Source organism: Notechis scutatus, chromosome 5, assembly GCF_049901735.1.
Source record: "Notechis scutatus isolate UNSWTSFEM ecotype Mainland chromosome 5, rNotScu1.2, whole genome shotgun sequence".
NCBI lineage: Eukaryota > Metazoa > Chordata > Lepidosauria > Squamata > Elapidae > Notechis > Notechis scutatus.
In genome coordinates, this window is record NC_142013.1 from 52,097,155 (window position 1) to 52,113,302 (window position 16,148).

The 16,148-nt window shown below is 36.4% G+C and overlaps 1 protein-coding gene across 5 annotated transcripts in view; it reads left to right on the forward strand.

The window, feature by feature from the left end:
• ITSN1 (intersectin 1) overlaps nucleotides 1–16,148 on the forward strand; it is a 97,049-nt gene that overhangs the window by 45,932 nt on the left and 34,969 nt on the right. For all 5 annotated transcript variants that reach the window (XM_026664196.2, XM_087966735.1, XM_087966736.1 and 2 more), the window contains exons 15-23: nucleotides 688–775; nucleotides 901–1,040; nucleotides 4,479–4,600; nucleotides 5,539–5,768; nucleotides 7,154–7,275; nucleotides 11,582–11,829; nucleotides 12,394–12,553; nucleotides 12,909–13,114; nucleotides 13,312–13,391. In XM_026664196.2, coding sequence (XP_026519981.1) covers nucleotides 688–775; nucleotides 901–1,040; nucleotides 4,479–4,600; nucleotides 5,539–5,768; nucleotides 7,154–7,275; nucleotides 11,582–11,829; nucleotides 12,394–12,553; nucleotides 12,909–13,114; nucleotides 13,312–13,391 — 1,396 coding nt within the window. The remainder of the gene's footprint in view (nucleotides 1–687; nucleotides 776–900; nucleotides 1,041–4,478; nucleotides 4,601–5,538; nucleotides 5,769–7,153; nucleotides 7,276–11,581; nucleotides 11,830–12,393; nucleotides 12,554–12,908; nucleotides 13,115–13,311; nucleotides 13,392–16,148) is intronic.

Genomic DNA, 16,148 nt, shown 5'->3' on the forward strand with positions numbered 1-16,148 from the left:
CATAACACAAATATTAACTATTAGAATATGCATTTTTCATATTCAACTATTCAAGCAGAATAGTTCAGTTAATTGGCAAAGATTATAGTTATTACACTGGTTGAACCCTATACAATTACTCTTTCACCAAAATTATTTGGAATTTCTAAATACTAAATACCTTTTGTTTCTAAAGGCATGCACTCATATTTGGCTTACTGATAATGACAAGTGCTCTTCCCTGTCACAGTACTGTTCTGTTTTAATAAGAACTCCAGTGAAACGAGTCTAAGGAAGACTTAGGTGTGAAAAAAAAACTCTTCAAAATCTTTATTTGTGAAAAATTGGCTGTAATTTAAGCAGGTTTCTTCAAAGGAAATATGTTATCTTTGATATGGTATTCTTCATTAGTAAAACCAATTTGTTTTCAAGATTTTCTATGGAATTTTTCTGTCACTTCAAAGTGATAGCAATAACGTGTAGAAATCCTAGACATCATCTTCTATTCTCTTGCTTTATTCTATTGTGTTATAAGAGGAAGCTGTGACATAAAATAGGGAAAAATATTTGGAGAACACAGTGGCTTTTCTTTTTTAGCAGGCTTAAGGAACTGTTTTCTCAGAAAAGTGTTTTTTGGCGAATGATGAAGCAATTGTGATATGGTACTTGTGGTTACAGTTACAACATTTCTCATGTTATTTCTTTTAGGAATCTCAGCAAATGCTTGGAAGGTTGATTCCAGAAAAACAGTTACTCAATGACCAGTTAAAACAAGTTCAGCAGAACAGCTTGCATCGTAAGTTCATTTAAAAACGATTCTCTGCCTGCAGAAATATACATACTGTAAGATCATTCCATTTAAGAATCACTGAATCTGGAGAGTCTTTTTTTAAATATTCATTATCTGTATTTTTTAAATAGGAGATTCATTTCTCACTGTCAAAAGAGCTTTAGAAGCAAAGGAGTTAGCATGCCAGCAGCTTCGTAACCAGCTAGATGAAGTAGAAAAAGAAACCAGGTCAAAACTTCAGGAGATAGATATTTTCAACAACCAACTAAAGGTAAATAGGTTTAAGTTATATTATAATTAAGTAATAAACTTCAACTTCACCATTTGCAGAATAAATTGTGAAAATAGATGTGAGCATGTATATCCGGTTTTAATTAAATAAAAAAAAGACCTGGTCCCTGTTTTCAGATTGAATATGTTTTTGGTGGTAAAATATGCTATAATGATAAAAATGTAAGAGGACAGAAAAAATGATGCTGATTGTATTATTGGCAAAATGTTAGCATTTCCCAGTGCCCTTGAAAATTCTTCCCATAAAAGTCTGAGTGTCCCAAAAGATAATATATTCACCTTATACTTGAATGCACCTCTAAGAATTAGGAATTCTTAGAAAGCTAAATGCACAATTATTAATAAGGTCAGAATAGGTGTTTTTTTAAATATCAGAACCTCATTTGACTGGTTTAATTCTTTAAAGATATGGATTTAAGGTACTATGTACCATCAGAGCAAAATTGTCCAGGAATGTAATATTAGTATGTTATTGTCATCATGCTTTTTTAGTATTTCTAAAATATTCATTCCTCTCTGTAATTTTTTTTTAAATTAAGGTGTTCTGAAGATAAGATATGCACTAGATAAGATGCTAAAAGCATTATGACAATTATCAATATTGCATTCCTGGACAATCCTGGAGAATTAAACCAGGCAATTGTGATTTTTTTTTTAAAGCTAATACTGACCTGCTCAATAACTGCCCATTTAGCTTTCTGAGTATTTAGTAACTTGTCTGTCTAGTATGGATGTCGGCAACTCACGGCTCTAGAGCCACATGCGGCTCTTTGACCCCTCTCCTGTAGTTCCCTGCTGACCCCATCGTGTGACCTGCTCTCTGCTATTAACAAGAAAAACAGATTGAGACCGATCCAATTAATAACTGCAGATGATGAATATCTGAGTTAAGTATAGAAAATATATTATACATTATTATTGCACTTAAATAGAAATACTACTACAATTATTTTGTTTTCCTTAAGTTGTCTTCGGTGCTGTTTGATGTGTACTTCTGCTTGTTTTAATTTTACAGATTTTGGAATTTGTGTTTTTGATTGACATGTTCAGTGTATTAATGTTAATTTTATAATAAGAACATTTATTAAGGGGCTGAGCAGCTTCCCTAAAGAGAAAATTTGTAGTGTGTTTACATTTTTCTTTTAGAAAAAAGTGAACAAGGTAGGCAGAAAAAAATAACCAAGATTAGATAAGGAGAAACTATTTTCTTGGTTGTTATTAGAATATTGCTGTAACTTTATACCCAAATTCTGTTAACATATTTTGACAGATTTTAACATTCTAAGAATTCATATTTGTTATGCATTGTTAAGATGGTAAAACTAGAATTGTGACTATTATTTTAGTACAGTACTGTTGAGACTTGACAGACCATATCCTATATGAACATAAATTAGTGATCATTCTAGAACAGTGGTGTCCAACTCAATTTTATTGAGGGCCATATAAGGATTGGGTTTGATCTTGGAGGGCCAGGTGGGGCGTGGCCATGGTGGGCTTGACATGGGACTGCACCTCCGCGGACATGGTTTTATAAACTTACAAAAATAAGGAGGCATGTATTTCTGTGATTTTGTTTTTTTAATACTTAACTTGATCTACTTGATCACCTTATGAGAGAGAGACCAGATTAAGAAACTGACTCCATGGAAGACTAGAACCATAGATTGTTGACATAGGCTTTAGTAGCAGAATCCTGCAAACCTGAAAGGAAAAATATTTTACTTTTCCGTTTTATAACCTTCTGAGTCAAGGACAACCTCCTGCAGCACTTTGGAGGCCCCATTTTGGGCCTGGAAGGCCTCCTGGATCATATCGGAGCTTCCGTTTTGGGCCTGGAAGACTACCTGGATCACTCTGGAGGCTTCTTTTTGGGCCTGGAAGGCTGCCCGAAGGACTCTGGAGCAGAGGGCACCAACCTTTTGCACCTCAGGGACCACCAAACTCATAATTTTAAATCCCGCAGACCAGAGACCTTGGGAAAATATCAAAAAAAAGTCTGCAGGAAAATTCCCCACCCAGTTTCCTACCGACCGAACATTCTTTATTTGGGATCGCATGATACTGTCTCCAGCTCCATTCTCAGGGGGAGAGAGTTTTTTGGCTTCATGCAAGGAAAGCAGCAGACGTCTTTCTTTCTCTCCCCCAAACTCCGCCAGAAATGAGTCTTTGTGAGACTTGTCGCACTGGCGCAGCCTCTTGGAGCAGGATGCCTTGCAAGGTCCCAAAGACTCATTTCTGGCAGAATTTCAGGGAGAGAAAGAAAGACTTTTGTTCTTTCCTTGTGTGCAGCCAAAAGCAGAAGAAGAAAAAAGCGGAAAGAAGCAGCCCGGTGGCCAGGCAAGGCACGTGGGGTGAGTGGGGCAAGTTCCCCTCTCCACCCTTTCCCCATTCTCCTCACTACCTCGTGTTTTTCGCAATGCAAGCAATGCAAGTCTTGTGTTCCCATGGGCCATGTGGGCGGCACAGCCTTGTATTCTCACACAGCCTGGATTAATTGCTTTTGGGGGTGACATTTCTCTGCAGATCACCAAAATTTTCTCATGAACCACCACTGGTTGGTGACCACTGCTCTGGAGGCCTTTTTTTGGAACTGGACAGCCTCCTGGGCGACTCTAGAGGCCAAAAGTGGTTGCGGGAGGGGCGCACCCCGTGCGTGCCCCATTTTTGCTGGCAGAGGCACCGTGGGCCGGTCCTTTGGTATTTCCAGACCATCCCCATGGGCCAGATCTAAGCACCCGCTTGCTGGATCCAGCATGCGGGCCTTGTGTTTGACTCCCCTGTTCTAGAATATCAGACTTTGAGATTATAAAAATTATTCTGATGGTTATTGATAGCACATCAGATCCAGAGCTACCTTTTAGATTTCCATCTCAAAGGTAAGAGAATTAATGTTTGAAAATGATTATCCTAAGTGACCAATAAGAATAAGATGCAGGGAATTAACAGCATTTTGCAGAGAAGCCGATGGAACTTTTGAGAATTTTGAGGATGTACAAGCACTTCAGATTCAGAAACAAAAGCAAACAAGTTGAATTTGAATTGTGGAATCTTTAGTGCTTTCTGAGCTTGGTTGTTTGCTATATATATATTCTCTTTTATTGGTAAATTAGACTTTAAGGTGATAAGTCATGTAGATTTTTATAAACAATTCTTGTCATTTCAGGTTGTTCAATAAAAGCAGTAAACTTTTAGGTTTGACACTCAAGATCAAACCTAAAGCAATTTAATAACTATAACAAATATAATATCAGATATAAATCATACTACAATGAGTTTGAAGTAAGGTCATTATATAAAATTTAAAATTAGTTTATTTGATTATTTTGGATGAGCTTTTGGTCTTCATCCTGAGAACCAAGGAACTGTTTAAAATGTCCTGTGCACTATATAGTAACCCACCATTTCATTATTGCAGGATCTGAGGGAAATACATAACAAGCAGCAGCTACAGAAGCAAAAGAATATAGAAGCTGACAGACTAAAACAGAAAGAGCGGGACAGGAAAATAGACCTGGAAAAACAGAAAGAAAACCAGAGGTAAGCTTGAATTTGGAAAACACATTGATTCATGAAAGAAGCTAATCAAAATCTTGAACAATCTGTTATTTATACTCTGGAAGGACTAATTTGTTCATGTTTAGAAGAAGCTTGGTTTTCGGCATGGATGTATAATTCTCCTTTTTTGTTTCTTTGAAATAAATTGTGTCAAATTTTAGTATTTTCCAGAAAAGTATTGATAGAGACATATATTTAACAAACTAGCAGTGCTTCCTTAATTTAAATTTGAATTTTCCTGGAAGGTGCATGGCTAAAGTGTGGCTTCTCTAAGGAACCAGATAATACCATACAAATGATCAAAAGCAGTTTCTCACCCGGGCTCCAGCTATCACACATTCAATTTTTTTTTACTGTTGTACATCAGTGTGTGTGTGTGTGTGTGTGTGCATAATTATATTCGATGAAGATGAATTTAACTTTACTTGAATTTTAGATAGCTGATTATCTGTTTGCTATATTAGATTCAAGGTAACAATAACTCTGTGTGTGTGTGTATGTTGGGGGGGAGGGTTCTTGGTGCTTTCTGAGCTTGATTGTTTTCTTGTAGATGCTTGATTACCCAAACTAGATAATAACATCAGTGCTAGTAAGGAATGGGGTTTGCTCTCAACTAATATTCTAGTGGCTTGCCCTGTCAGTATTGCTGGGACCATCAATCAAGAAATGAACAATGCCCCAATCAAAGAACTGCCAAACAAGCTAACAGTAAACAGCCCAGCCAAAGAACCACCAAGACCACTCCTACCAACATCTCTGAATATCTCTCTGAATTTTTAAGAACTTTTCCAGTGAAGGCAATATATTAGAAGTTCTGCCATTGTTGAAAGCATTGAGGCATCTGGCAAGGAAATATTTCTGCAATGACATGGTTTGTTTAGTATATTTCTAAATATCATTTATATGTTTGCACTAATTAGAAAAACCCAAGACCGAGAAAGACCGTGGCTTGACAGAATACAACAGGAAGAAGAACATTCAAGGTCAAGAAAAAATCAAGAGGAAGAAAAACAAAAATGGGAAGAATTAAACAAAAAGAAAGAAAACGATGAGAAAAACAAACAGGAAGTACAAGAAAAAATGAATAAATTTTTTCATCACCATAAAGATTCAATAAAACCAACTATCCAAGCTCCCTGGTCAACTGCAGGTACAAAATAATGGAATACTCAAATTAAATGCTCATAAAATCTTATGTTCTTCTCTTCATATACTGTGGTATACTCTGTTGACTGAAAATTGGATAGTTGTCATTTTCCAACCAGTAATTGAATATATTTTTATATTTATTTTTATGATTGCATTTTTAATTTTCAGTGTAAATCATTTTGAGATGCATTTTGGAACCAGTATTGAGGCAATGAATAATAAATATTTTGTTTTCAATAAATTATTACTATGAAGCAAGCAGATTAAACTGGAAGCAAATTAGAAGCAGATTAAACTGGAAGCATTACAAATTACCTTGTTTTTTTCCAATGCACAATAGAGCTTCAGTGTTTATTTATAAATCTCTAAACTAAACCTAGAACTATATTAAAATACATTCAAATTTACTATTTCAGAAATACAATTTAAAACTTCTATTGATATCCTAATTTTTCCCATAATTTAAACTATTTGTATGCATGCTTGTCTTCCTATAAAGGAAGCTTCTTTTGGGGGTTCAATGAAAAATAGTTCACCCACCCACCCAAATATAGTTCAATGCTAATACCATCTTTTAACCAACTTAGGTTGAATGCAATACTCAAATAAGAACAGCACACTCAAAAGGAGATACAGCCAAAATAAAAATTAAAAAATTCACTTTTGCTTCTTCTTTTCCTTTCCCCAAATTTCTATTTAGATGAAGTTGGTTTGATTATTTTTAAATATAATTTTGATGTCACACTTTCATGCTCGTGTACACCAATTATATACAGTGAAAATTCAGCTACACAGAAGAGGCTTCACATGCTATGGAACAGCTTTACTCTGTTTTATTTCATTTGAATAGTAATGTAGTCACTTGTTATATGCACCATTTGAATGATGACATCATTGGGCAAATGATGTAAATGGCACATTGTTCAATTTATTGATTAATAGAAGACCTGTCCTCCTAATTAGACATTTCAGTGAACACCCTTACTTAGTACAAGCACATCTCTTTTTTTTCACGTAGTAGCATCTGAATTTTATAGTATGGTTGTGATTAGTTTTTGTTTTTTATTAAAATAGTAAATACATATAATGAAAACACCATTCAAAAACATAGTTAACAAATTTATGTACAGTATAGTGATTAAATAAAGTAAAAGTAACATCAAGAAAAAAAAACACTAATTTAGAAAGTTGTGAATGTATTTTGCAATCTGCAGTTTATCCTCATATAGTAAATTGTGTTTAAATGAATGCTTGAATTCTGCTTCTGCTATAGCAAAATTTTAGATTATATTGAGAATGTGAATACAAATGTTGTTGTTGCATGCAAATTAAATTTGTCTCTTGTGATATGATTCAAAAACAACATATCTGTTTTTGTGGATCTAGAAAAGGCTCCACTAACTATTTCTGCTCAGGAAGATGTAAAAATAGTTTATTATCGAGCTCTGTATCCTTTTGAATCCCGAAGCCATGATGAAATCACTGTCCAGCCAGGAGACATTATCATGGTAAGAGAAGAGTGCAGTATTACCTCAAAATCACAACTGCTTTTCACATCTTGATAGAGGGGACATATTGTGAAAATAATGGGGCTCTGTAATATTTGGGGATGTTATAGAGACTATAAGGCTATAAAAAGGCAAATAGTAAAAACATGATGATGAATAAGACTGCCGTATTTTGGATTTGAAGGCAAAAAGATACTTTGGAGGGGGCCAGGACTGTCTGCAACTGGAAAAAGACGTACTTATTTTAAGGAATTGCTGTCTGGTACTTCTTAAACTATGGAGTTCTAAACATCTAGAAAACTTGGCTTTTAAAATATTTTTAAACTTGCTTTCTAATTTTTTCTATAGATGTAGCTATTTAACCTTTCTGAAGTCTAGAAAGTTTTTACAATTCCTGTATAAACAGGGATAAAAGGAGGGAAATATCAGTGGAAGGTCATTGTTTGGCATGAATGTAAACCTTTTTTCATAGACAGGATTTTAATTATTTGACGTATATAATGTAAATACTGTATACTTATTTTGGAGTACTAGAGAATGATTTTTTGTGTCATAAAGTTTAAAATATTGAATGAACTTTAATTTGATGTTTAAGTATGCTGCTAGCTAGATCTTAACTTTGATTTCATCAAGTATATTTATGGTTAAAGTTGTGTTTATATTTTTCACTCAAAATAATGCAACACACAGCCATTAATGTCTAAAGCCCTGGCAACAAAAGTGAGTACATCCCTAAGTGATAATGTCCAAATGGGGCCCAAGTAGCAGTTTTCCCTCCCTGGTGTCATGTGACTTGTTAATGTTACAAGGTCTCAAGTGTGAAGGGGGAGCAGGTGTGTTAAATTTGCTGTTATTGCTCTCACTCTCATACTGGTCTCTGGAAGTTCAACATGGCATGTCATGGCAATGAACTCTCTGAGGATCTGAAAAAAATGAATTACAATAAAGGTATTCTGTTCTGTTCTGTTCTATTCTATATTCTAGTCTAGTCTATACTTTTGTTGCCAGGGGTTTTAACATTAATGGCTGTGTGTTGTGTTATTTTGAGGGGACAACATGTTTACCCTGTTACACAAGCTGTACACTCACTACTTTACAGCCAAGTGTCATTTCTTCAGTATTGTCACATGAAAAGATATTCTTAAGTATTTACAAAATGTGAGGGGGTGTACTCACTTCTGTGAGATACTGTATTTGCAAATTTTTGTATTTTGTTATCTTTTCCAGTTCTTTCTCTTCTATTCTGCTGTCTTCAGATACTGCCACATGCACTATCTAGACTTTTTTGTTTTTGTTATCAACAGTTGTTACGTCCGGGGTGTTATGTGGCAGGTGTATGTCGAATTCTAAAATCCCAGAGCACTTTAGTCTCTTCATCGTCTAGTACTGTCTCAATTTTATTTATATGATTGCAGGAAAAATTTATTTCTTGCAGATTTTCCAATCCACCATTTTTGTTACTTTGTCATGCCATTGCCACAGTAGTCTATGCAGTCTTGTTTCAATAGTTCACTAGGTGATCCACTGCTTCTTCAGCTTCTTTGCAGATGTGGCCTTCGACTTCTCTGGCTGTCTTCTCAATTCTAGCTGTGAATATATTTGTTCTTAAAGCTTGGTCTTATGAAGCCCCTCTGTCTCTTTCTTAAACTTTCCTGGTCTTACATGCTACCAGGCCTTGGTTTTATCTGCTTTGCCTGCTATTTTTTAATGTTCAGTACTGGCCATGTAATACTTGTCTTCCCATATCTCTTTATTGTTCTTCATTTGGTCTTTCTTATAGGCCAGTTTGGTCTCTCAATAGGCCTCCCCAGTGCATTTTCTTCATTGTCCTTCAGATATTCCTCTAGTGGCCTTTTTCTCTCTCTAAACCATCTGATGCATTTACAATATTTCACGCCCACCTATTTTCCTTGGCAAGTTTTCCTTGGCAAGTAAAGTCAGTATCATTGCAAAAATGGAAGGCATGATTCATTATCATTATTTTTCTGATCTTCCTATCCAGGGCTTTTAGTTCCACTCGAGTCCAGTCTACTATTCGAACTGTGTATCTAATAACTGGAATCATCAAGATGTCAATTGCCCTGATAGTATTTCCTCCGCTGAGTTTTGACTTTAAGAACTAATTCACTCTCTTAATATATTCACTACTTTTTCTTGACTTCAATATGCTTGATGTCAGTTTGAAGGATGCCCAGGTATTTGTACTGATTGTCTTCATCCAGAACCTTGATATTATTTCTATAGGACATCTTGATTCCTTCAGTTTTTACTATTTATCCCCATTTGATAATGAGCGTGGCACAGTCCAAACTCCATTGTAATATCTTTGTTGTATATATGGACTGTATTAACCAAGAATTATGTTTCAGATGGTATTTTTCCATACAGTTTCAGATCATCCAAGTAAAAGAGATGGGATAGCCTGATAGATACTTTTGATGTTTGATAGCCTGGCTTTACATACCTGTGAAGATTGTAAATGCAACGATTGGTCGCAAACTTTTTTGTTATTGTCATAACTGTGAATGGTTACTAAAAGCAGTTGCTAAATGAGGAACTACCTATATAACATTATACAATCCCTCTCAGCTCATTCATTTATATGTATACCTCTGGAATGCTTCTCTTAACACCTTTTTATAATTTTTTGCATTTTTATCTTACTATAATAAACATATTTTATGATAAATTTTAATACAATGTATACATCTAATAAATAATGAAATATACACTATTACCTGGTTGAAATGTATTTGAATATAAGTAGCTTGGGTTGGTAGTTGGGCTGTTGGGCTGAGCTGTTAGTAGTTGGGTTGTTGGGCAATTTGGTTGCAAATGTTTCGTCACCATGTTTGTGGATGGACATGAGGGATACTTACGAAACAGATACCCACGAAACTTCATCTGAAGATATCTACATACAAATAATACAAACACTCAAAGCAATACAACCACAATAAGAAACAACAATGACCAGACGAATCACAATTTCCTATGTAGAGAATGTTTCAGAAATGACAGCAAGATTACTATGTCAAAATGATCTTGCGGTAGCCCACAAACCAACCTCAGCTATCAGACAGACCCTGTCAAAACGAAAAGGGCAGACAGAAACAAACCAAAGTCAGGTGTCATATATCGAATCCAGTGCAGCGACTGTGAAAAGAACTATGTTGACCAAACAGGGAGAAAACTATCCACCAGACTGCAAACATTTCCTGGCTATCAAAAGACATGACCTACTATCCCTCATGTCCATCCATAAAGATTCAGAAGGACACAACTTTGATCTAACCAGGACCACAGGTGAAATCAAGGAGAGAAGGAGAATTCCTCAAAGCCTGATTTTTCCATCAATAAATCAATAAACAGACATATTGACATCAATCAAGTCTACCAATCACTGAGAACAAAAGAACTGTGTCAACTGAGATCCTGAAGATAGCATTTAAAATGAAAAAAACAGGCACCACACTACGCAACAATCACAACCCCTCAGCTCACAAGAAATCAGGCCACATGTCAATAACAGCAACCAGCCATTCAAACAGACCAAAACCAGACCATGACGTAGGAGTAGCCGAATAAACAACACTAATTTGTATCACACACACGGTACTTAAAACCAAAGACCATGCCTCAGTAACAACAGCCAGCCAATCAAACAGTCCAAAGTCGGACCATGATTCAGAAGTAGCCAAGCAAACAATATTCATACTAATTTGTATCACATTTAAAGACCAGTGCTCTGACAGATGAGCATAATTCAAAGTGCACTGACGATGTCTCCTTGAATGGTGACAAAACGTTTGCAACCAAATTGCCAAGCTCAGAGCTCAGCCCAACAGCCCAACACTATTACCTGATATTGTTTCCTTCAGATCATGACAATGTATGTTAATATATAAAATAAATAAACGTAATTGTTGAAGCATAATTACATAAGTAGAAAAATAATTAGGCTATAAATATTAATACAGATTTAATATAAGTTTATTTTTTATATTTTACTGTTATTTGCCTCCAGTTATATATATTGGGTCTCTTATATTTAGATTATTTTGTCCTAAATTAGTATAATTGGAATTGGTCTCTGGTGGGTTTCTTGGATAGCATCTATTTTCACTGTTACTGTCAATGAGGCTTTGTCAAAGCTTTTTGTTTCAATCACTACAGATTTACTTACATTTTATTAATTATAATTCTATTGCTCTAAAATTCTTAAATATTCTGCATTTGGTAAAAATACTATTTGTGGAAATCATTGTAGTTTTATGCTTTGAATTAACTTATTATATTTGGACAGGTGGATGAAAGCCAAACTGGAGAACCGGGATGGCTTGGAGGTGAACTGAAGGGAAAAACAGGATGGTTTCCTGCAAACTATGCAGAAAAGATGTCTGAAAATGAAATTCCAAGTTCCATAAAGCAGCTAACTGATGTGACATCTGTACCTAAAATTTCATTACGTGAAACCCCTTCAATACCTATGGCCCCACCTGTTCCTACAGATTCAAGCCCTACTAGCAACAACTGGGCAGACTTCAGTTCAACGTATGATATCATTGGAATTTCATTTTTTCCTTTTGGTAATTGTATAAGTGAATAACCAAGATAAATTATACCACTTTCACAATTAATTTCATAGGTTTTAACTTACATATTGAAGCACATCTGTTCTTAATTTCTGGCATATTAGTAGTTTGAAAATTGGTCAGCCCAGTTTAAAAAATTTTTTTTTCCAAACCAATTTTATTTTCTGCTCTTAGAAAGCAGTTAAAATTTCTGTTTTTAAATTACAAACTTGAGAAAATATCCCAAAAAGAAAAGTATTTGAAGACTTTAAAAAAATTTAAGCTATGTAAAGAAATCCATGGTCATAATTGCCTTCAGAAATTCCAAGCAGCTATTATTCCTTTCCCTCTTTGTCACTCTTTTGTACAATCCAAGGTGGCATAAGGCCTCCAGGGCTTCTAAGGTCTCATGGTGTATATCTCTTCTGAATATTTTATGTCTTGAGAAGTAATAACAAAAAAGATGCAGCCATGATCCACTATTCTCATGATTAGAGAGAGGAGAAAACATGCTTTTTAACTATGGTAATCTCCCTTTATGCAGTTGGCCAACAACTACTAGTGATAAGCAAGAAACAGATAACTGGGATGCTTGGGCAGTTCAGCCTTCCCTTACAGTTCCAAGCACAGGACAGTTAAGGCAAAGATCTGCCTTTACTCCTGCAACTGTTACTGGATCCTCTCCTTCTCCTGTTTTGGGTCAGGTGAGTTGATATTTGTGAGTAAGCTAAATACCATATGGACATAAATTTTATTGGGTACTTTGTATCGTACTTGTGCTCTTGCTTTATGAAATGAACAGTGGATTAGATAAATAATAGAACTAATAGTTTCACTTTACGTGAATAGGCAGGAAAAGAACAATTTAGGAATTCCTGGGTCCATACTGTCCAAACTGAAGAATGCACAGTAATGCTAAACAAATACATTGGAAATTTCACAATACCATGATAACTTCACAATAATCTATGAATGTTGTGCCTTCTCATGCCCATTTTATATTTTATTGATTATTATAGTATATCAAATAAACTCAACCTAACTTCAATATCTAACTAGGGTGAAAAAGTAGAAGGACTTCAAGCACAAGCATTATATCCTTGGCGAGCCAAAAAAGACAACCATTTAAATTTTAACAAGAATGATATCATCACTGTGTTAGAACAGCAAGATATGTGGTGGTTTGGAGAGGTTCAAGGACAAAAAGGATGGTTTCCTAAATCCTATGTGAAGCTTATATCAGGTCCTATAAGGAAATCAACAAGGTATTTGTTTTATTTTGCTATATATAGTAGTAATGGAAGGATTATTTAAACAACTGTTAACATAATTATATATATGAACATGTGTATGTAAAGATCATTTAAAGAGAAAAAGTAACTCAACATGTTGTATATTTTTTCAAGTTGTCCTCACGGAATAAGCTACAAAAAAAACCATTGATCCTTCTTTTTTTTCTTAGCATGGATTCTGGATCTTCAGAGAGTCCTGCTAACTTAAAGAGGACATCACCAGTTTCAAAATCTACATTTTCAGGAGAAGGTTAGACTTTTAACTAGAAATATAGTGGATTGTTATATAATAAGAAATTATAAATAGCAACTGAGAGCAAATTTGAAATAAGTGTTCTGTTAAATTTTGTTAAATTAAATTCTCTGCATTAAATTTTGTGCACAGTAAATGTTTTAGATTACAAAATAGCCAAGCTCTATCCAGATTTTCCTTTACCACATTCTCTTTATAATTCTATAGGATTGTTACTTGTAGAGATACTCTGTTGTTCAGCAGTAGCGTTTTGGGTGAGAATTCTAGCACATCTGAGAGCCCACATTTGGGAAGCTTTATGATATGCTAATTTTTTATATTTCCTATTGTCTAATTCCTTGTGTGTCTAATCACACTTGGTCAATAAAGCATTCATTCATTCTTTCATGCTTGCCTATCATATTTAAATTTACTTTTGGGGTCAGAAGTCTTTTAATTGATCCCCCCCTTCTAGGTGGGCTGAAGCATTTTGGACAGATGGCTATCTAGTTCTTTTGAAGACTTCCAATGTAGGGAAACATGCCATTTCATGACACTACTGTGTTTCTCACAAAATAAGGCCGGGCCTTATTTTTTTTTGACCCCTGAAAAAACGGGTAGGCCATCTTTTCGGGGGTGACTTAATTTCCTCCCCCACCTAGAGCGGCCCATACGCACGTACCTCGCCACGAGGCCGCTTCTATCGGCCAACGAAAGCTCCCCGAAGGCAGAGTCCCCAGCTGCTTCAGGGCGTGGCTGCCCGTGTCCCCTCGCCTTTAGGCAGTCTCTTTCGGGCGATGGAAGCGCCCCAAATACAGTCACCAGCCACTTCGATCGGCCGGTAGAAGCGGCCTCGGGGCGAGCGCACACACACACACACTCCCCTCGCCGCAAGGCCGCTTCTATCGGCAGATGAAAGCTCCCTTGAAGGCAGAGTCCCCAGCCACTTCGGTGAGTGTGTGTGTGTGTGTGTGCTGCGCCGTCCCGAGGCCGCTTACTGGCCGATCGAAGTGGCTGGTGACTGCATTTGGGGAGCTTCCATCGCCCGAAAAAGACTGCCTAAAGGCAAGGGGACATGGGCAGCCACGCCTCGCCCCGAAGCGGCTGGGGACTCTGCCTTCAAGGGAGCTTTCGTCTGCCAATAGAAGCGGCCTCGCGGCAAGGAGAGTGTGTGTGTGCACTCGCCCGAGGCCGCTTCTACCGGCCGATCGAAGCTCCCTTGAAGGCAGAGTCCCCAGCCCCTTCAGGGTGAGGCGTGGCACACACACACTCCCCTCGCTGCAAGGCCGCTTCTGTCGGCCGATTGAAGTAGCTGGTGACTGCATTTGGGGAGCTTCCGTCGCCCGAAAGAGACTGCCCTAAAGGCGGGACACGGGTAGCCACTCCATGCCCTGAAGCGGCTGGGGACTCTGCCTTCAGGGAGCTTCTATTGGCTATCTGGGTATTCTACCTGCAGGGCCTTCCTAAAGGCAAGTTTTCTCCCCGTCCCCCCCGCCCTTCCCCCGCCCATTTCTCTTCACCTCGTGTAGTTCTAACAAACGATGTGAGAAATGGTGGGGAAAAGCATGGTTTGAATAGGCCTAAATTTTGGGGGCGGGGCTTAATTTCACCTCATGCCTAGAAATCATGCTGGGCCTTCCTATTGGCGGAGGCCGTATTGTTGGAGAAACACGGTATTTATTCCATTAATTTGCAATTTTATCATCAGGAAATTCCTCCTAATACCTACCCTGAAGTTACTTTCTGATACTTTCAACCAATGGTTCTGATTCTGCCTTCCAGAGCAATAGAAGACAAATCTGCTCTTCTTTAGAAATCTAAACATTACAATCATATCTCTCCTCATCTTTTACAATCTGAACATATCCAGTTTCCTCAGATAATTTGTGTTTCCCTTCCTCCCCATTTTGGTAGCCCTGCTTTGAACTTGCTCCAGTTTGCTGGTGTCTTTTTTATAAGTGTGAACTTGACACAGTATCCAAGTGGACCTACAAAATAAGTCCTGTAATGCAGACTTTATTCTTGTTAATACATCCCAAAATAACAGTTGCTTTTTAGCAGCTGTTTCACATTTCTGGCCCTTGTTGAACTTGTGCTCTAGAATACCCAAATCCTTTTTAGGTGCATTGTTACCAAGCTAAACTTCCATCATCCTATACTTTCATTTTTAACACACACCCCCCTCACCTTGCAGGATTTAACATTCTATTTATTAAATTACTTTGTCTTCATCATTTCATCATACCATTCAAAGATGTCTAGATCTTTGTGCTTTAGTAGTTAAAGCACTTATCCCTTTTATAATAACTTCACCCAAACTTTGTATTTTGTTTTGGATTGAGAACTAAGAATCTAAGAACTACACAAGAAGTGTTATTATAGTTAGGCCTTCATACACTATGATGAGAATATTAAAGTCCAAAAACTAGAAGTTTTACTTTTTCTCTTTAACAGAGGAGGAGTTATCACACAGCTTTTGGAGCTGCCAATATCCAGAATTTAGTTAAAAGTGTTTTGTAGGCCATTGAGCTATATATGTCCAGAAATTATTGTCTGATAGAGAAAATGGATATTAGTTTAAATTTTTATTTATGATTAGAACTATTTAAGTAGAAAACATGCAATTAACTATAAACTTTGTTTTTTTGGATAGTAAGATGGGTGGCATATAAATTTAATAAATAAACTAGACAACCTATGCCCCATTGGATCATTGTTTCAGAAGTATTTCCTTACTTAAACAGAGAAACAGAATGACTGCTTTTTAGTATTCAC